The sequence below is a fragment of the Cherax quadricarinatus genome, chromosome 77 (genome assembly GCF_038502225.1).
Source record: "Cherax quadricarinatus isolate ZL_2023a chromosome 77, ASM3850222v1, whole genome shotgun sequence".
NCBI classification, from domain to species: domain Eukaryota; kingdom Metazoa; phylum Arthropoda; class Malacostraca; order Decapoda; family Parastacidae; genus Cherax; species Cherax quadricarinatus.
In genome coordinates, this window is record NC_091368.1 from 17,372,752 (window position 1) to 17,389,594 (window position 16,843).

Below are 16,843 nucleotides of genomic sequence, written 5' to 3' on the forward strand. Positions count from 1 at the left end.
GCGACTCCATGGAACGTATGGAACAACTTGTTATGGACATTTCAAAGAAGTGCATGAAGAACTTACTTGGCTTCTTGGCTTCCTCCGCCTACAGCTTCTGTCTCTTCCGTTCATCAGCTCCACTTTCCTTCTTAAGTTGCCATGATTTTGCACAAAATTATAGACTACCTCCCAAGTTTGCTCAGCGCCAGTTGGCACTTAGCACTGGTACTGTGAGGTCTGTCGTCATGTAGCTCCCAACACTGTATTTTCACCTAATAGTTTATATAAGTGGTTTAACAATCTAGTCAACATAATGCTTCTCACCCACGATAATCAAAGACAGATTATATATCTTAAGAAAATTCTTTTTTCACTATCCGAAGATGGCCCCCCTTCAAGTGGCGCCCAAGGCACGTACCATATCAACCATACATAAGGTATGCATTGCTGAGGCCAATGTGTGATGTGAATATTATGCAGAGAATTCGTAATTTGGAGATTAGGAGGAGGTGTGGAGTTACTAAAATTATTATCCAGAGGTCTACAGAAGGGTTGTTGAATCGGTTTGGATATTTTGAGAGTATGGAGCAAAATATGATGACTTGGATGATGTGTAAATTTAGGAAAAGATTCTCTTTTTTTTTTTTTTTTTTTTTTTTTTTCAAGGGGCTTGGACGTCCTACAAGCGTGTCTGAGTGAATTAGATATTAGTGGAGGTAAGTGGTTTTTATGATTTGACGTGCTGTTGGAGTGTGAGCAAAGTAACATTTTTAAGGGATTCAGGGGAAACCGGTTAACCGGACGTGAGTCCTGTAGGTGGGAAATACAGGGTTTGCATTCTGAAGGACGGGTAGTGGTGGAAAGTATAGTACCTGCACTCTGGAGGAGGGGTGGTGGTGGGAAGTATAGTACCTGCACTCTGCCCTAGGATTGACCCTTGTGGAAGCCCACTCGACACATGCACCCACTCCGATACCTTGTCACTCTTTGTTTCCTTCACATCAGATATTCTCTTGTCCAATGCAGTGGTTTTCTTGTTATTTCTGCCAGCTCCTCTAGCTTCGATACCAGCCTCTTAGGCTGTACTTTGTAAAAGGCTTCTTACAGTCTACGAAAATGCAGTCTACCCATTCCTCTCCTGCGTACTCACCTAATTATTCACCTAATTGTGGTTGTAGAGGTCGAGTCATAGCTCCTGGCACCGCATGTTCACTGGTCACTTGTAAGTCTACTCTATCCCTGCTCCATGTGCTTTATTATACCTCTTCTTAAAGCTATGTATGGCTCCTTCCTCCACTACATCACTCTCCAGATTGTTCCAATTCCTGACAACTCTATGGTTGAAGAAATAGTTCCTAACATTCCTGTAACTCATCTGAGTTTTCAGCTTCCAGTTGTGACCCGTTGTTGCTGAGTCGCATCTCTGAAACTTTCTGTCCCTATCCACCCTGTCAATTCGTCTCAGCATTTTATGTGTTGTTATTATGTCCCCCTATCCCTCCTGCCTTCCAGTGTTGTCAGGTTTAGCTTCCTTTACATCTCCTCGAAGGACAAATCCCTCAGTTCCGAGACTAGCCTTGTTGCAATCCTTTCCACTTTCTCTAATTTCTTGACGAGTTTGACCATGTGTGGGTTCCAGACTAGTGGCGTAAACTCCAATATGGGCTTCACGTACACGGTGTACAGAGTCGTGAATGGCTCCTTACTTAGATGTCGAAAAGTTATTCTTAAGTTTGCCAGGTACCCGTATGCTGCAGCAGTTTTTTTCGTTGATGTGCGCCTCGGGAGATGTGCTCGGCATGATGCTTGCCCCAAGATCCTTTTCCTTGAGTGAGTTTTGCAGCCTTTGACCTCTTAAACTGTACTCCGTCTGAGGTCTCCTTTATTCCTCCCCAATCTTCACAACTTTGCACTTGAAAAATTTAGACACATGTGCAACATCTGGGTATCTTTATTGTAGACGTTTCGCCATCTAGTAGCTTTATCAATACAAATTGTGCAAGATAGGTATACAATACCGACAAGATGAAAGTTAAGACACTTGTGCAACATCTGGTTATCTTATTGTAGACGTTTCGCCATCCAGTGACTTTATCAATAACCAGATGTTGCACAAGTGTCTTAACTTTCATCAATACAAATTCTAGGACATGATTAGAAGACAGTAGAACTATATACAAAATATGAGGTAATCAGAAACTCAGCCTTGAAGTTGGTGTTAAGAGCACCGTGGTCGTGAAGATTCTGGACCACAGGCAAGAAGGCTGCTGCTTTTATACTGGCGGAAGATGGAGGGCATAGTCACTGGTGGGCGGGAATCCCCAGTAGAAGTAGGTCAACCCCGAGTCACGGGTTAGTGGTGGTAGTAATTGTAGTAATCGTTGCAGCAGTAGTAGTCGAAGTAGTAGTTGCAGCTGTGAAGAGGTAATGTGCATGTCCTCTGAGCCAAGATTCCATGATGTTGCAGTGTCTGACAAGTTGTACGTGAACGGTATACAATACCGACAAGTTGAAAAATTTAGTCACATGTGCAACATCTGAGTATCTTTATTGTAGACGTTTCGCCAACCAGAATCTTCATGACCACGGTGCTCTTAACACCAACTTCAAGGCTGAGGGACTGATTACCTCATCTTTTGTATATAGTTCTACTGTCTTCTAATCATGTCCTAAAATTTGTATTGATAAAGCCACTGGTTGGCGAAACGTCTACAATAAAGATACTCAAATGTTGCACATGTGTCTAAATTTTTCAGCTTGTCGGTATTGTATACCATTCATGTGCATCTTTCCACTTGCTGGGGGTTATACTCGAGAAGTCATTTGTCATACCAGGTTTGCAGAGTGTCCAGATCCCCTTTTAGGCTTACCTTATTCTTTTCCGTCTGTATTCTACTCATTAGTTTCACATCGTCTGCAAACAGGGACACTAACTATCCCTTCCGTCATATCATTCACATTCACAAGAAACGTCACCGGATTTAGGACTGACCGTTGTGGAACTCCACTCGACACATGCACACACTCTGACACCTCGTCTCGGACGGACACACGATGTTTCCTTCCTGTCAGGTATTCCATTGCAGTAATTTCCCTCCTATTCCTAATTGCTCCTCTAGTTTCTCAACCAGTCTCTTGCGTGGTACTGTATAGAAGGCCTTCTTACAGTCTAAGAAGATGTAGTCTACCCATCCCTCTCTCTCTCTCTCTCTCCTGTCTTACTTGTGTTACCTTGTCATAGAAATCCAACAGGTTCGTGATGCAGGATTTTCCTTCCCCGATGCCTTGCTGGTGGTCATGTATGAGTTCATTACATTCAAGGTGCTCTTTTCCTGGTAATCTTCTGCATACCTTTACATACAATACATGTTAGCAACACTGGTCTGTAATTTAGTGCAGCCTGTCTGTCTCCTTTCTTAAAAATCGGGACTACATTTGTGTCTTCCACACCTCTGGCAGTTTCCCTGTTTCAATAGATTTATTGAAGTGTAGTTAGTAGCAAACGCAATGAGTCTGTGTGTGACTGTGTGTGTGTGTGTGTGTGTGTGTGTGTGTGTGTGTGTGTGTGTGTGTGTGTGTGTATGTGCAAGTTTTTGCATGTGTGTGCGTATGTGTATGAATGTTTGTGTGTGTGTGTGTGTGTGTGTGTGTGTGTGTGTGTGTGTGTGTGCGCATGTTCGCACGTTTGGGCATCTGTTTAACTATCTGCGTAGTTGTGGTGTTCTAACTTGCACATCAGAAAGTGTCTGAAAAATAGTACTTCTATTATACGTACGAGGTGCTATCCTGCACTACCACGTAAGAAAATGTATAGGCTTACCTAAACGCATATTTGAAATTGTCTCTATCGAAGTACTCTCCTTGGGAGACTATACACACATCCCAGCGCCTGTGCTACCTTTCAAAGCATTTTTAGAACTCTTCTAACGGCGTTTACCAGGACCTTCAATCCTGATTGATTCTCCTCCAGGTCGTTAAAACGCCACCCTTTAGTGTCATTTTAATTTTAAGTTTTGATAAGACAACGAAATCACACCGGGCTTGATCTGGAGAGTATGTTATTTTTGGACAGAAAAAGATGTATTTCCTGGTCATGAGGCAGCAAACAGGGCACAAATTTCGCAGCTACTTGCCCCAGGTTCAAATTTCCAGTCAAAATGCTTTAACGTGACCTATAAGAAATTCTGGTTACTCTGACGACGATATATATGAAGAGCTTTCCTTACTCTTTCAATGTTGTCTGTTTTTGATGTTGATGGACGACCATATCGTTCATCATACTCAGCTTAAATTCTTCCTGCTTTAATGGACAAAAGCATTCAGATTACTGTGTCTGATCAGCTGTTTCTTCGCCAAACGCATACCGAAGTATTTTTCAAGTTTCGCTAAGCGTTTTACCGAGGTTAAAATAGAATTTCACATGTGCCTCTTCTTTTTTTTTTATTTCCATTCTGTTGTACTAAAAATCGCAACAGCGCAATGACATTAGAAGAAATGCCTGACTTGCTTCAACGGAATGGCCGACTGCATTGAAACTCGCTATGCTGTTTAACATAGTGTTACTGCTCAGCATAATTTATGCTGTCGCCATATTTCACCCAGGAAGAGCGTGAAAATTCGACACCGGGAAATTTTTGATAGCTTCTCGTAATCCAAATTTTCGTAAAAAAAAAAAAAGAGAGAGAAATGTTTATCACCTGGCATTTGCTGTGTCTTCGTTGATAACAACTAATACAGAATTCGTCTTAGATAGAATTGCTTGGTGATCCTGCAGCTCCTTAATGTGAGAACGAGTTACGATCAGCAACCTTGTTGACCACACAAGTATGTGCAGCTTGAGGGACAATTCAACGAAGGCAGCTAAGAAGGCTGAGTCGTCACTCATCACAACCACTGTCATGTACGATGATATTTGCTGCAGCTGTAAATGTAATAATTATAATGTCATTAATTACTTATATCTTAAACGGGATGTGTAGCAGCAATATCTGTTATTGACCAGTAATTTGAGCTGATTCAATGTTATTTAGTGTTACTCACCTGATATTGCTTTATTTTGAGTTACACTATATAAAGTACACTAGTTCCCTACCTGGTGCTTCCAGAATATGAACATTATTTCCACACTATATGTTACGTAAACAACGTACCTGCATAATTTTTTCTACTACTAATAAGAGATGAAAGTCTTTTTTTTCACAATCAGAACAGTTAGTTATTGCTTCAAAAATCCCAGCTCCTCCTGCAAATCGTATATTGTTTGTTATCTGAAAATATATTTTCATATGTTAGGTCTTCTCAAAATACGCAAATCGTCCTCGTAGTATTTAGTTTAAAACTGTATCATGCTACTCATCCTGGAAGGTGCAGCTTATTACTAGTAAGAATAAATATGGTCAGAGAGAAGTTAATAATACATTTTGTAAACATCTGAAGTTCAGTTTAAGATGAACATGGGTTTGGAAACATATTTCACTGGGTACATTATTTAGGAAACCAAATTTTTATAGGCATTTCGATAAACGCTAAAGATAGCTGATTGAGTGACCAAATATTATCACTACCAATATTTTTATTTTTTTATTTTTATTTAAAACATAGAACAATTACAATAATGTATAAGAGTATAAAATTAAAAACCATACAAGATATTGCAAAACCTCTAGTACACAATCCCAGTACAGAAAATAAACACCATATATAATGGCCATATTACAACCATATACATAACCCACAACACATCCTACAAACCCTCCTTTTACAATAATCATTATTGCCAGTGCAGACACACAGCTGACACTTCTCCCCCCCCCTTAACATATGTACAGTCCTCGTTCTAAATAACATACATAAATTATCCTAATTAATGGTCATACCCTGACCTCATCAAAACCTTAAAGAGTATTCACCATAGTGCATGAACAACAAGACACAAAAACTTAAATTTACAACTAAAACAAATATGAAACATACATTCCTATATACATACACCGTAAAAAGTAAAAGTAATATACACCGCCAATATAATATCAATTATTAATGTTGACAATCATGAAATACAAACTTTCAAAACAACATTACATAACGTGAAGTTCACGCACAAAATGCAAGATAATACACATGCTACATAGTGGTACAATACTAGGCTATGTACACATTTTAAAGAATCCAAGACTACGACATGAATAAGTATTATCCAAATGGTCTATCAGGATTTTAGTAAGTTAACAACACTAACCTCCTTATAACATCTAACACACCACATACAAACTTACCAAAACGTAGCACACATTCCACAAGACTATACTATCACTGTGCCTTCTAGCACGTGCCTATCTAGTTGTGGAAAATACTGTATATATTTTCCAGAAATTCAGTATTTATATGTAAATAGATGGCCATATTGTATTTAATAACATTTATGTCATAGAAAACGGTGAGCCTGCGGCTGCGCAGACGAGACTCGCCATCTTGGTTTTGAATTGGATACAACGTTAGCGTAATGGGAAGGAATTTTCGTGCTCTAGAGGTTAAAATTGGGCTGACACCTCTCAAATAGGAGGCGAAATTGGTGGATATGCTTTCCTGCATAACTTGAGATATCAGACGACTGGACCAGACAGCTCCAGGAACCTCAGATAAGCTCTCTAGATTTGTGTGTAATTCTGGCCAGCATTATTTTCATAGATTTAGTTAGAGTGAGGTTTTCTGAGTATGATACACATTAATCTCCAGTCAAAATGGTGAGTGATATTAGGATATATTTTCCTTCTGTTATGTAATTGTGTATATATATAACCATTTATTATTTTTAATATACAGTCCACAAATTTATATATTTACCAGTATTCCTGGTGTATGTATATTTCATTTAATTAATAGGTCCAGAGCAACTTGTGGATATGACAGTGGTAGGTATCGAATGGGGACATTTTTTGCGACCTAGGGGTCCCAAATTCCTACTTGTCTAACTGATAAATAATAATTATCAATGTTCATTTACTGTTATGTATATAATAATACATTCAGATAAATGCAATTTTCCACATTTAATTACCCCGTTGGTCCTTCTTGAACCGGAGGTAATTAGTGAAGTCATTAATTAGTTAATTACTTAATAATTATATGTGAAATGACAGGAGGTGGATGTTAAGTTCACAAATTTACTTAATGTGTAGTGGATTATAATTATTACAATATTAATTTGGATAAGTCAAGTGTGGTTAAAGATTATAGTAATGTGTATAAGTGTATGTGTAATTGATAAGCCAAGTGTAACTAATTATAATTAATGTGTATAATATTAATTTTCCTTAATTAATGTGTAGTGGATTATAATTATTACAATATTAATTCGATAGACAATTCTGGCCAAGATTTATATCAATGTGTAATTGCTAAGCTCAAGTGTAGCTAACATTATTAATGTGTATTTAAAATTTATATTACAATTTTTTACATGAAATTGCTAAGGTCAAGTAGCTAGAATTTATTTAAAGGTAAGTTGTACTATTTACCTTTATAAAGTGCATAATTTAGTACATAATCAGTATTATTAAGTTGAATTTAATACATTGCATCATGGCTGAAAATGAGGAAATTAATGTAGAAGACAAACATATGGAATATAGAGCAAAGAAAACATCTCTGCAAGCTAGAAAGGGTCATGTAACAAAGGCATACAATAAATGTTTGGAATTAATGAATCAAGAAACTGTGAATACTGATGATTTAAAATTGTATTTAGATGCTTTAGATAATAGATATGATTCATACAAATTATATTACAACAAATATGAAGGAGATTTATTAGTAAACTGTGTAGATGAGAGTGAAGTAGATCTTATGATTAATCAGTATTATGAATTAGAGGAAAAGATTCTTTCTTGTAAAAGTCAGGCCTTGAATAAATTAAAATGTGTAAACCAGGCAGTTAATCAGTCTGCTCCAACAAATAATATGTCTTTGCCAAAACTCCCAGAATTATGTTTACCTTTATTTAATCCTGGAGAAAATTGGGAGGAATTTTGGTCAATTTTTAAAGCAGCTGTGCATGACAGGAGTGACCTAGCCTGTGTAACTAAATTATTTTACCTCAAAGGACAGGTAAGAGGAGATGCTCACATACTCATACAAGCCTTTCCCAATGTAGATTATTCTTACAAGGAAGCAGTTGACTTGTTGAAAGTCACTTATGGTAATAAAGAACAAAGTAGGTTGGATCTAGTGAATATCATTATTAATTTAAAATCTCCAGATCATGCTTACAAAAGTTTACAGCAGTTTAGAGTTAAACTGGAGAGCACTCTCAAAACATTAAGTAATAAATGTAATCTGAAGGAATCAGACTGGTTATTGAGTGCCATGGTACAGAATAAATTAAGCTGTAAAACACTTGAATGACTCTCGAATAAATATCACAAAGGTTATTTTGGTCTGGAGGAAATAAGACTAGGTCTACAAGAATTAATTGTGCAGTTGCAGACCAGCCAACCAACTCATTTTAAAGATGCAACACATAATAACTCTGAGGTATCTGTCAAGTTCACAAAGGGAAAAATTATCCCAATGTTAATCAAAATTCATTTCCTAAAAAGAGTTGCATAGGTGCATATCAAGTAGCAGGAATCAGAAATAATGATTCTCCACAAGGTAAGAAGAATAAGTACCCTCCTAAGAGTAGCACAGTTAATAGGAAACCAGTCAAAGAAAAGAGAGATTGTCTTTTTCTAAGAATTGCAATGCATACAATTCATGGAATGATAAAGTTGAAAGATTGGAGGAACTTGACAGATGTATCAGGTGTTTGGGTAATCACAATGTAAAGGATTGTTATGCCAAATTAAACTTCTGTTATCAATGTCACAAAGGAAGACACCATATAGTCATGTGTAAAGGTCTATATGATAATGTTGACAATAATGATAATGTTGACAATCCTGACACAACAGTAGCTAATGTAAAAATTGCTGCTAATGTTAATAATGATGGTTTTGCTGAAGTAGCCTTACCTGTGTTACAGGTAAAAATTGATGATAAAAGGCATAAATAAACAATTGTAAATGCATTATTGGACCAGGGATCCCAGCGTACTTTCATAAAACGTAAATGTCTTGATGGTATGAAAGTACAGATGGGAGATCCCACAACTTTAAAATTATCAGGTTTTCTCTCAGACAAAAGAGCTCAGTTGTATGACACTGTTTATGTAACTGTCAGGTTAGGCATTGAGAAAAAACGTGTTAATGCAGTAATTGTAGATAGACTTCCAGAGAAAATATCTACAGGACTTAGTAAAGCTACAGAAAGACTCTCACATAATATAAATTTAGCACCTTCTGGTATAAGTGATGATTCTGTAGGCCCAATAAATATTTTGATAGGTAGTGACTATTATGCCTCCTTTGTAAAGGGTATGGTAAAGAAATGTGGTGTCACCCTTTTGAAGACTGCTGGAGGCCATGTAATGTATGGTAGGATTCCTCGTAATAATAATTCATGACCAGAGGAAACTGCAAATACCATAACTGTGTGTCTTACTCATGAAGTTGTACCCCAGTATAATTCTTCCATAGAGGATGGTGTTGAGCCAGTGCATAAATTGTGGGAATTAGACAGCATTGGAATAAATGTAAATGAAGAAAGTCCAGACGATTCTTTTACTCAGGAGCAGTACCTGAGAGATGTAAAATTTGAATCCGGACAATACTGGGTACGACTTCCGTGGAGACTGAACCATCCAGAATTGCCCACTAATTACAGAATGGCATATGGGCAGTTAAAGGCTCAGCTCCGCGAACTGAGTAAGACACCAGAATTGTTAACTGCCTATAATGATATAATTGCTGAACAATTAATTAATTAATTTATAGAAGAGGTACCTCCTGAGCAAGCCAAAGTTTATGGTCACTATTTGCCACATCACGGAGTGAAGAAGGATTCTAAGACCACTCCTCTGAGAACTGTGTTTAATTGTAGTGCCAGGAGTAACAAAAATGTACCTAGTTTAAATGACTGTTTGATGACAGGTCCGTCGTTGACGGAAAAATTAGGAGATATCTTATTAAATTTCAGAGTAAAGAATTATGCCTTTATGGCTGACATAAGTAAAGCTTTCCTAAGAGTGGGTTTACAAGAGGCTGACCGGGATTGTACTCGCTTCTTATGGCCTGAGAATCCTATTGACCCACTTAGCCCTCTGAAAACCTTTCGCTTTAGGAGCTTATTATTTGGTGCTACATCCAGTCCGTTCCTACTTCAAGCGACGATAAATGCACACCTTAAATGTACGGGAAGTCCATTGAGTAAAGTAATGAGCAAACTATTTTATGTGGACAATTTCCTGGGTGTGACGTCAACTGAAGAGGAACTGTTAATGACTTATGGAGAGGCTAATAAAATAATGCAAAGTGCAAATATGCCTCTGAGAGAATGGAATAATAATTCGTCCAAATTGAAGGAGAGAATAAGTAAAGATTACCCTGGAGATGAAGTGCCAAAATGTAGTAATGTATTGGGTTTAACTTGGGATACTGAAACAGATTTGTTAATGTTAAAACCTAATAATTACAGTATGCCCAATAAATTAACTAAGAGAGTTTTGCTTGCTGAAGTTTCCAAATGTTTTGATCCACTAGGTTTAGTGTCACCCCTTACTATAAGAGGGAAATTATTAATTCAGGAAGCATGGAAACTTAAATGTGCTTGGGATGAAATTCTACCTGAGGAATTCATTAACAGGTGGGATGAATTAATTGGTGATTATGAAAAAATTCCAATGTTGGAGTTCCCACGCCAGGTGGCCAATCCAAATGGGAAAAATGTACTCCACATTTTTTGTGATGCTTCAAAATTGGCATATGGAGCAGTTGCTTATCTTCAATGTAATAGTGTTATTTCTCTTGTTATGTCTAAGGCTAAAGTGTCTCGAATTAAATCACGTACTTCACCTCAGTTGGAATTAACAGCCATTTATGTAGGTGTCAAATTAGCTAATTATATAAGAAATAAGTTGCAGGAGATAAATATTAGCGACACTGTAATTTGGTCTGATAATGAGGTATCCTTATAATGGATTCGTAATGGAAACAGTAAAATTGTGTACGTACAAAACAGAGTCACTGAAATTAATCAGATGCAAGAGGTGTATAATAGTATGGGTCAGCAAATGTTAACATTTAATCATATACCTGGTGAGGAGAATCCAGCTGGTTTCTTGTCTCGAGGTTTACCTTATGCTAAATTTGTAAATGCTGTATCACGGTTTAAAGGACCGAGCTGGTTGGTAAATAAAGCTAATTGGCCTGTACAAAAGGCGTATATTGCTCCTGTTGAAATTACTGTGACCACCGCTCCAATAGTTTGTCTTTCCTTAGCCATTGATATAAATAGGTATTCTTCTTTACCCAAACTAATCAATGTAACTAAGCTGGTGTTTAAATTTCTAAACAAGATGAATATTTCATATAAGTTTTCACATCCTCTTGAATTTTGGATAAAGAGGGTACAGGAGGAAATCTATGGAAATGAGATTAAATTGATGATGGAAAGAAAAATTGTGAAAGGTTCTATAATAGAGAACAATGTAATTAGGTGCAGAGGTAGGTTACAAAATGCTGAATTGGGTGATTATGCTAAACACCCTATCTTACTGCCCAAAACTCATCATCTAACAAATTTAATTGTTCTAAATGTCCATAAAAATGTAATGCATGGTGGGGTACAAGATACCTTAAATTGTATTAGGGAAACTTTCTGGATTCCACAAGGACGGCAAAGTGTAAAAAGGGTGATTAAATCTTGTGTAATATGTCGCCGTGTGGATGCCAGATCCTATATGTACCCAGGTCCTCCTCCACTGCCAATGGAGTGTGTACAATTCCTACTTGTCTAACTGATAAATAATAATTATCAATGTTCATTTACTGTTATGTATGTAATAATACATTCAGATAAATGCAATTTTCCACACTAGTATTACATACAAATATATACAAAAATATTAATTTAGAGAACTAATCCTCATCCACACATGTTTACATAATAGGTAATACTGCAAACTGTTGCAGGAACACGTTACAAAATGGCAAAAAAAAAAAAAAATTCTGTGCTTCAAGGAACCATAGTGAAAGGAATTCATTCTCATGAAAGGTTAAAATTCAATTGCAAGAGCAGTACAAGCGGAATGTAATACGCTTCCGAACAATATACATGTTATATAATTTATAGGTTATATATTAATAAATGTGATATATTTAAACTGCTATTTACACCTTCCCCATCAAGGGAACTAAGCAAAACTAATCTTTCACAACCTCTCATCTAGTCCCACACGAGTACCTCCAATCACACCCAATCACCCATTACTGCACGCTCAAGGAAGTGAGCCAGTTCAATACCCCTGAACCCCCCCTCTTTTACCAACCTACTCACCTCGGCAATTAAAGCCCCTTATAACGCCAATAAATTCCCTATTGTTAGTCCTCTATAACCCTCAGAAAAAACCTCATCCCACCTTTTTCCAAAAATGTCTATTGCGACACAAAGTTCGATAAAACGTCGCCGCCAAAGTCCCTCTCAGCACATCCCCACCCTCTTTCCCCCTCATACCCCACAAAACATATATGTAGTCCACGATTACATACGCTAAACCCCTTACCACACCCTCATCCACACCACTCATATCAAGACTCAACGCTTGCAATACCGACACACCTTGACCCCCCACCCTCACCACTACCTTACTCATCCATACTCTTACTCATCCATACCCTTACTCATCCAAACCTTCTCAAAAATAGACAACATGATACGCATTGTCTTCCCCACCGCATCTGCCACACACCCCACCCTCGATAACCCTCCTATCTCGGAGCATCGCTCCCGTTGGCAAAATCCCATGCAGGAAACGATACATAACCTCACGCGTCCTAGGTCGTATCTTTAATTTACTAAATCTTCGCCATATTACATCCCAAGCATACATGGGGTAGATACCTTCAACCGGCGCCACTACATGTCCCTCTAACAATTTACACAAAGTTCCCACCTTTACTTTTCCCGGTTCCCTGGCTAACACTAAGGCACGTAACACTGTTTCACATTCCTTCATTTCCGCCCCTCCATACCATTTCCTCAGGTGAGCATGTACCTTATCTAGCTGACCCCCCCTCCATCCACCTGCACTCATTACTTCCCTCTTAATAAACACACATTTCACACGCTTTTTCAAGTCCAACAAACCCAACCCTCCCCTACATACCGGCAATGTCACTACCTCCCTTCGCAACCAGTTGCACCCTGAACCCCACAAAAATTTGAACACCATTCTAAGAATACTCGTGATCGCCGTTCCTGTTAACGGCATCACAGCCGAAACAAACCGGACTTTACTATATAGTAATACATTGATGACAATTGCACGTTGCCTAAGGGTTAAATGGTGAGGTCGCAGCTTTCCCAAACGACGCTGCACCTGTTCCACCATCCTATTCGAATGTTAACCCTGGCAGCACTCAGGTCAGCCTCATATATAACACCGCAGATTTTCAGACTCCCGGTCCGCCGCTGCACAACATCGCATCCCCATTCTAATCTCCCAGCCCCATTATCATTGACTTCTCCAGATTCACCTTCATCCCAGTCGCTCTCCCAAAATTGCGTACAACTTCCCCCAAAAGTCCTAACCTTGTCTCCTCACTCACCAAAATAGTTGTATCATCAACATAGCCCACCAAACCAGGCCAAGGCTTCCGCTCACCATCCCCTCCCCCCTGTCCTTAGACGATCCTCCACCATCCTATAAAAGGGATCCTGAACACATGCAAACAATAGTTGTGATAATGGACATCCCTGCCGAAGACCCCGCTCCATGTTGACTCCCTCCCCAACACACCCATTGATTTGCACCCGTACCTTTGCGTTTGAGTACAACGTACCCACCCACCCCACTATTTCTTCGCCAAACCCCTGTCGTAGGAGAATATCCCTCAAAGCCTTTCTTTCCACCCTGTCATAAGCCCCTTGCCAATCCAATGCCACCAACGCCCTTCTTCCCCTTTCCACGTCCTCCAGGAACCCCTTTATGATCCCGTGGCCCTCGCCCATCGAACTACCAGGTAACCCAAACAGACTCAAACACGACCCTCCCCACAACACATTTAAGCCGATTCTCAAGAATTTTCGTGAACAATTTATAATCAGCACAAAGCAACGAAATGGCTCGGTAATCCCGAAGGGTACTCTGCTGTTTACCCTTCAGGACCAACACCACCACTGCCGTTGCCTGTAATTCTCCCATCTTACCTCCTTCTTTCATGGCATTCATTAACCCTACTAGGAAACCCCTAAGCAGACCCCAGTGCTGTACATAAAATTTGCATGGAAAACCATCGATCCCGGGTGCCTTTCCCTTCCTCATGTCCATAAGGGCTCTCCATATTTCCTCCTCCTCAATGACCCAACCCAGTGCCTCCCGATCACTCCTCCCCAGTTTGCATGGCACATACTCACATACCTGCCCAAGAACCTCTCCATCCACCCCACTACTTTTCCCATATTCCTCAAACCATCTATCTGCATATGCACTCATCCCCGTGGTTTCCCTTAATACCTGACCCTCTCTAAAATCCCCCACCGAAGAAATGACTTGCAATCCCGGTATTGTAGTCGTTCGCTGTCGTACCTTCTGTCCTCGCAGCACACAAGCCGATGGCGTGTCGCCCCAGAGTACTTCGTCCAACCCCGCCTGTACCCGTACCACCGCAAACCGTTCTTCTTGCAAATCCCTTATCCTTTCCTTCAATATGTGTATATCCTCCACTGGGTACACCCCAGCCACCGCCCCCCCCCTCCTAACAATCCCGTAATCTAGATTCTAAATAATTTGACAAACCATACAGCAATTGATTAATGCGTTTGCCCTCCCTCACATAAAATTGACGTATTCTTACCTTAGCCACACTATCCCACCATCCTACCACATCCTCCTCAGTCTTTCTGTCTGCACAGAGCTGTTCCCAAAATACTGCAAAACCTTCCACTCCCTCCCTATCCCCCAAAACCATTGTGTTCAGTTTCCAGTAACTTTCCTGCCTACGAGCCAAAGTATCCCACCCCACCTCCACTAATACTGCCCTATGATCAGAAGACACCATATCAATAGTTTTAAAAGACTCTACCGAAACCCTCTGTGATAAATATAACCTGTCCAAACGAGCTGCATATCCCAGTCTTATAAACGTATGTTCCACCTCCCACAAACCTCCCCCGAAAGCATCACGTAACTGACGATCTCTAAGCAGGCCCCCCAAGACTGAGGAACAATATCCCGCTCCTCTGGGTTCCACGTCTGCCCTCTTAACTACACAATTCCACCCCCCCCCCCCACAATCGCCACAGCCGGTAATGTGCGTAGGTAGCACACAAGCTCCTCCCGCACAAAATCCATCTTTACTTTCAAGTCACTTTCTGCTGGGGCATACACACACACTAACGCCACTCTTTCTCCCATCCACCATCCTTCCACACGTAATACTCTCCCCCTCTCCCCTCTTTCCTGTGCAATACAAACGGGCTTGCCTCCCTGATCAACACACCCACTCCTCCTTTTAAACGCTCAGGCACCAGGCGCCACTAATTCACGACCAAGCTTAAAATTGTGCTCCTGCACAAAAGCTACATCAACCTTGTATCTATTCAAAAACATCCTGAAGCACTCACATTTAACACCATTACACAGACCATTAATATTTATTGTTACACACCTGAGGCCAGTTTAAGGTTTCCCTCCCCGCCTCATGTCAAGACTCTTCCCTTTCAGACCATTTCCCTGGGCTTTGCCTTTGCCACACACTCCACCCTCCTTCCCAACCATCCCCCCCTTCTGTTGTGGCCCTCTCGTAGAATCACTCTGGGTACCATAACCCCATGTCTTTTTCCATGGCCTTTGTCCCGGCGTCAGAACATCGTCCGAATCTGACGTTGCTGCCCTTTTCCTTGTAGCTCCCTCAGTTTCCATATCTGAGTCCTGAGAGCCAGCACAATGAACTTCTACCTCTACCACCCTTAATCCGCCTCCATGTCCTTCCATGGCACTCGCACTGTCCATCACAGGTGCCACCTGATCCTCCCCCCCCCCCGCACACACCTGCCCTGATCTCGGGTTCCTGCTCGCTGTGACTCTCCACCTCCGTAGACTGTAACATAGCCTGTATCACCGTCTCCAACTCCTCCTCAATAACTTGCACTGCTGCGCCCACCTGCACCTCCTCACTTGACAACTGTACTGTTGATGGGCCAGGTGATTCATGGACCACCACTTCTCTTTCCGATTCCACATGAGCCACCACCTCTTCACTCCACAAGCGACCACGCCCTCCTCCTTGCCCCCGTTCTTCCTTAGGCATCGGTTTCTCATGCGCAGGTGCTCCGCCCCTTGCCGGCCCAGGAGCCATATTCCACTTGCCACAGTCTGCCACCATATTGTCTTATTCGCCACACAGTTGGCATGTACGCCTCTGCCCCGCATACACTACCATTACCTGGGTTCTAAAGTCATCGAGATATACATATGAGGGTATAGGATGCCTTAGCATCATCTTGAGATTGAAAGAACCCTCAGGGTATCCTGTGTAAGCTCCTTTTACCCATTTACCATGTTGGGCTAGAAGTACAGTTCCATAACGTTCGAAATCATTACGAATATCCACTTCATCAGCATCAAAAGGCACGTTGCAGAGCTTAACCCACGAATAATGTCGTGATACATCCGTCAATTTAACCCTCACTGCCGGTGTTACGTTAATGCTGACATCTTGATAACGATCCACCAACGCCTCGTATACTTGAGCAGTTAGCACCT

General features: G+C 40.3%; 1 protein-coding gene across 1 annotated transcript in view; it reads right to left on the reverse strand.

Moving 5' to 3' along the window:
- The window catches only part of LOC128702059 (probable glutamate receptor), a 107,123-nt gene extending 90,660 nt beyond the window's left edge, over window positions 1-16,463 (reverse strand). Inside the window, exons 1-3 of the mRNA XM_070101504.1 lie at window positions 16,130-16,463; window positions 5,133-5,224; window positions 4,680-4,903 (exon numbers count right to left, since the gene is read on the reverse strand). Of these exons, the coding sequence (XP_069957605.1) occupies window positions 4,680-4,903; window positions 5,133-5,224; window positions 16,130-16,463 (650 nt within the window). The remainder of the gene's footprint in view (window positions 1-4,679; window positions 4,904-5,132; window positions 5,225-16,129) is intronic.
- Between the last annotated feature and the right edge of the window lie 380 nt (window positions 16,464-16,843).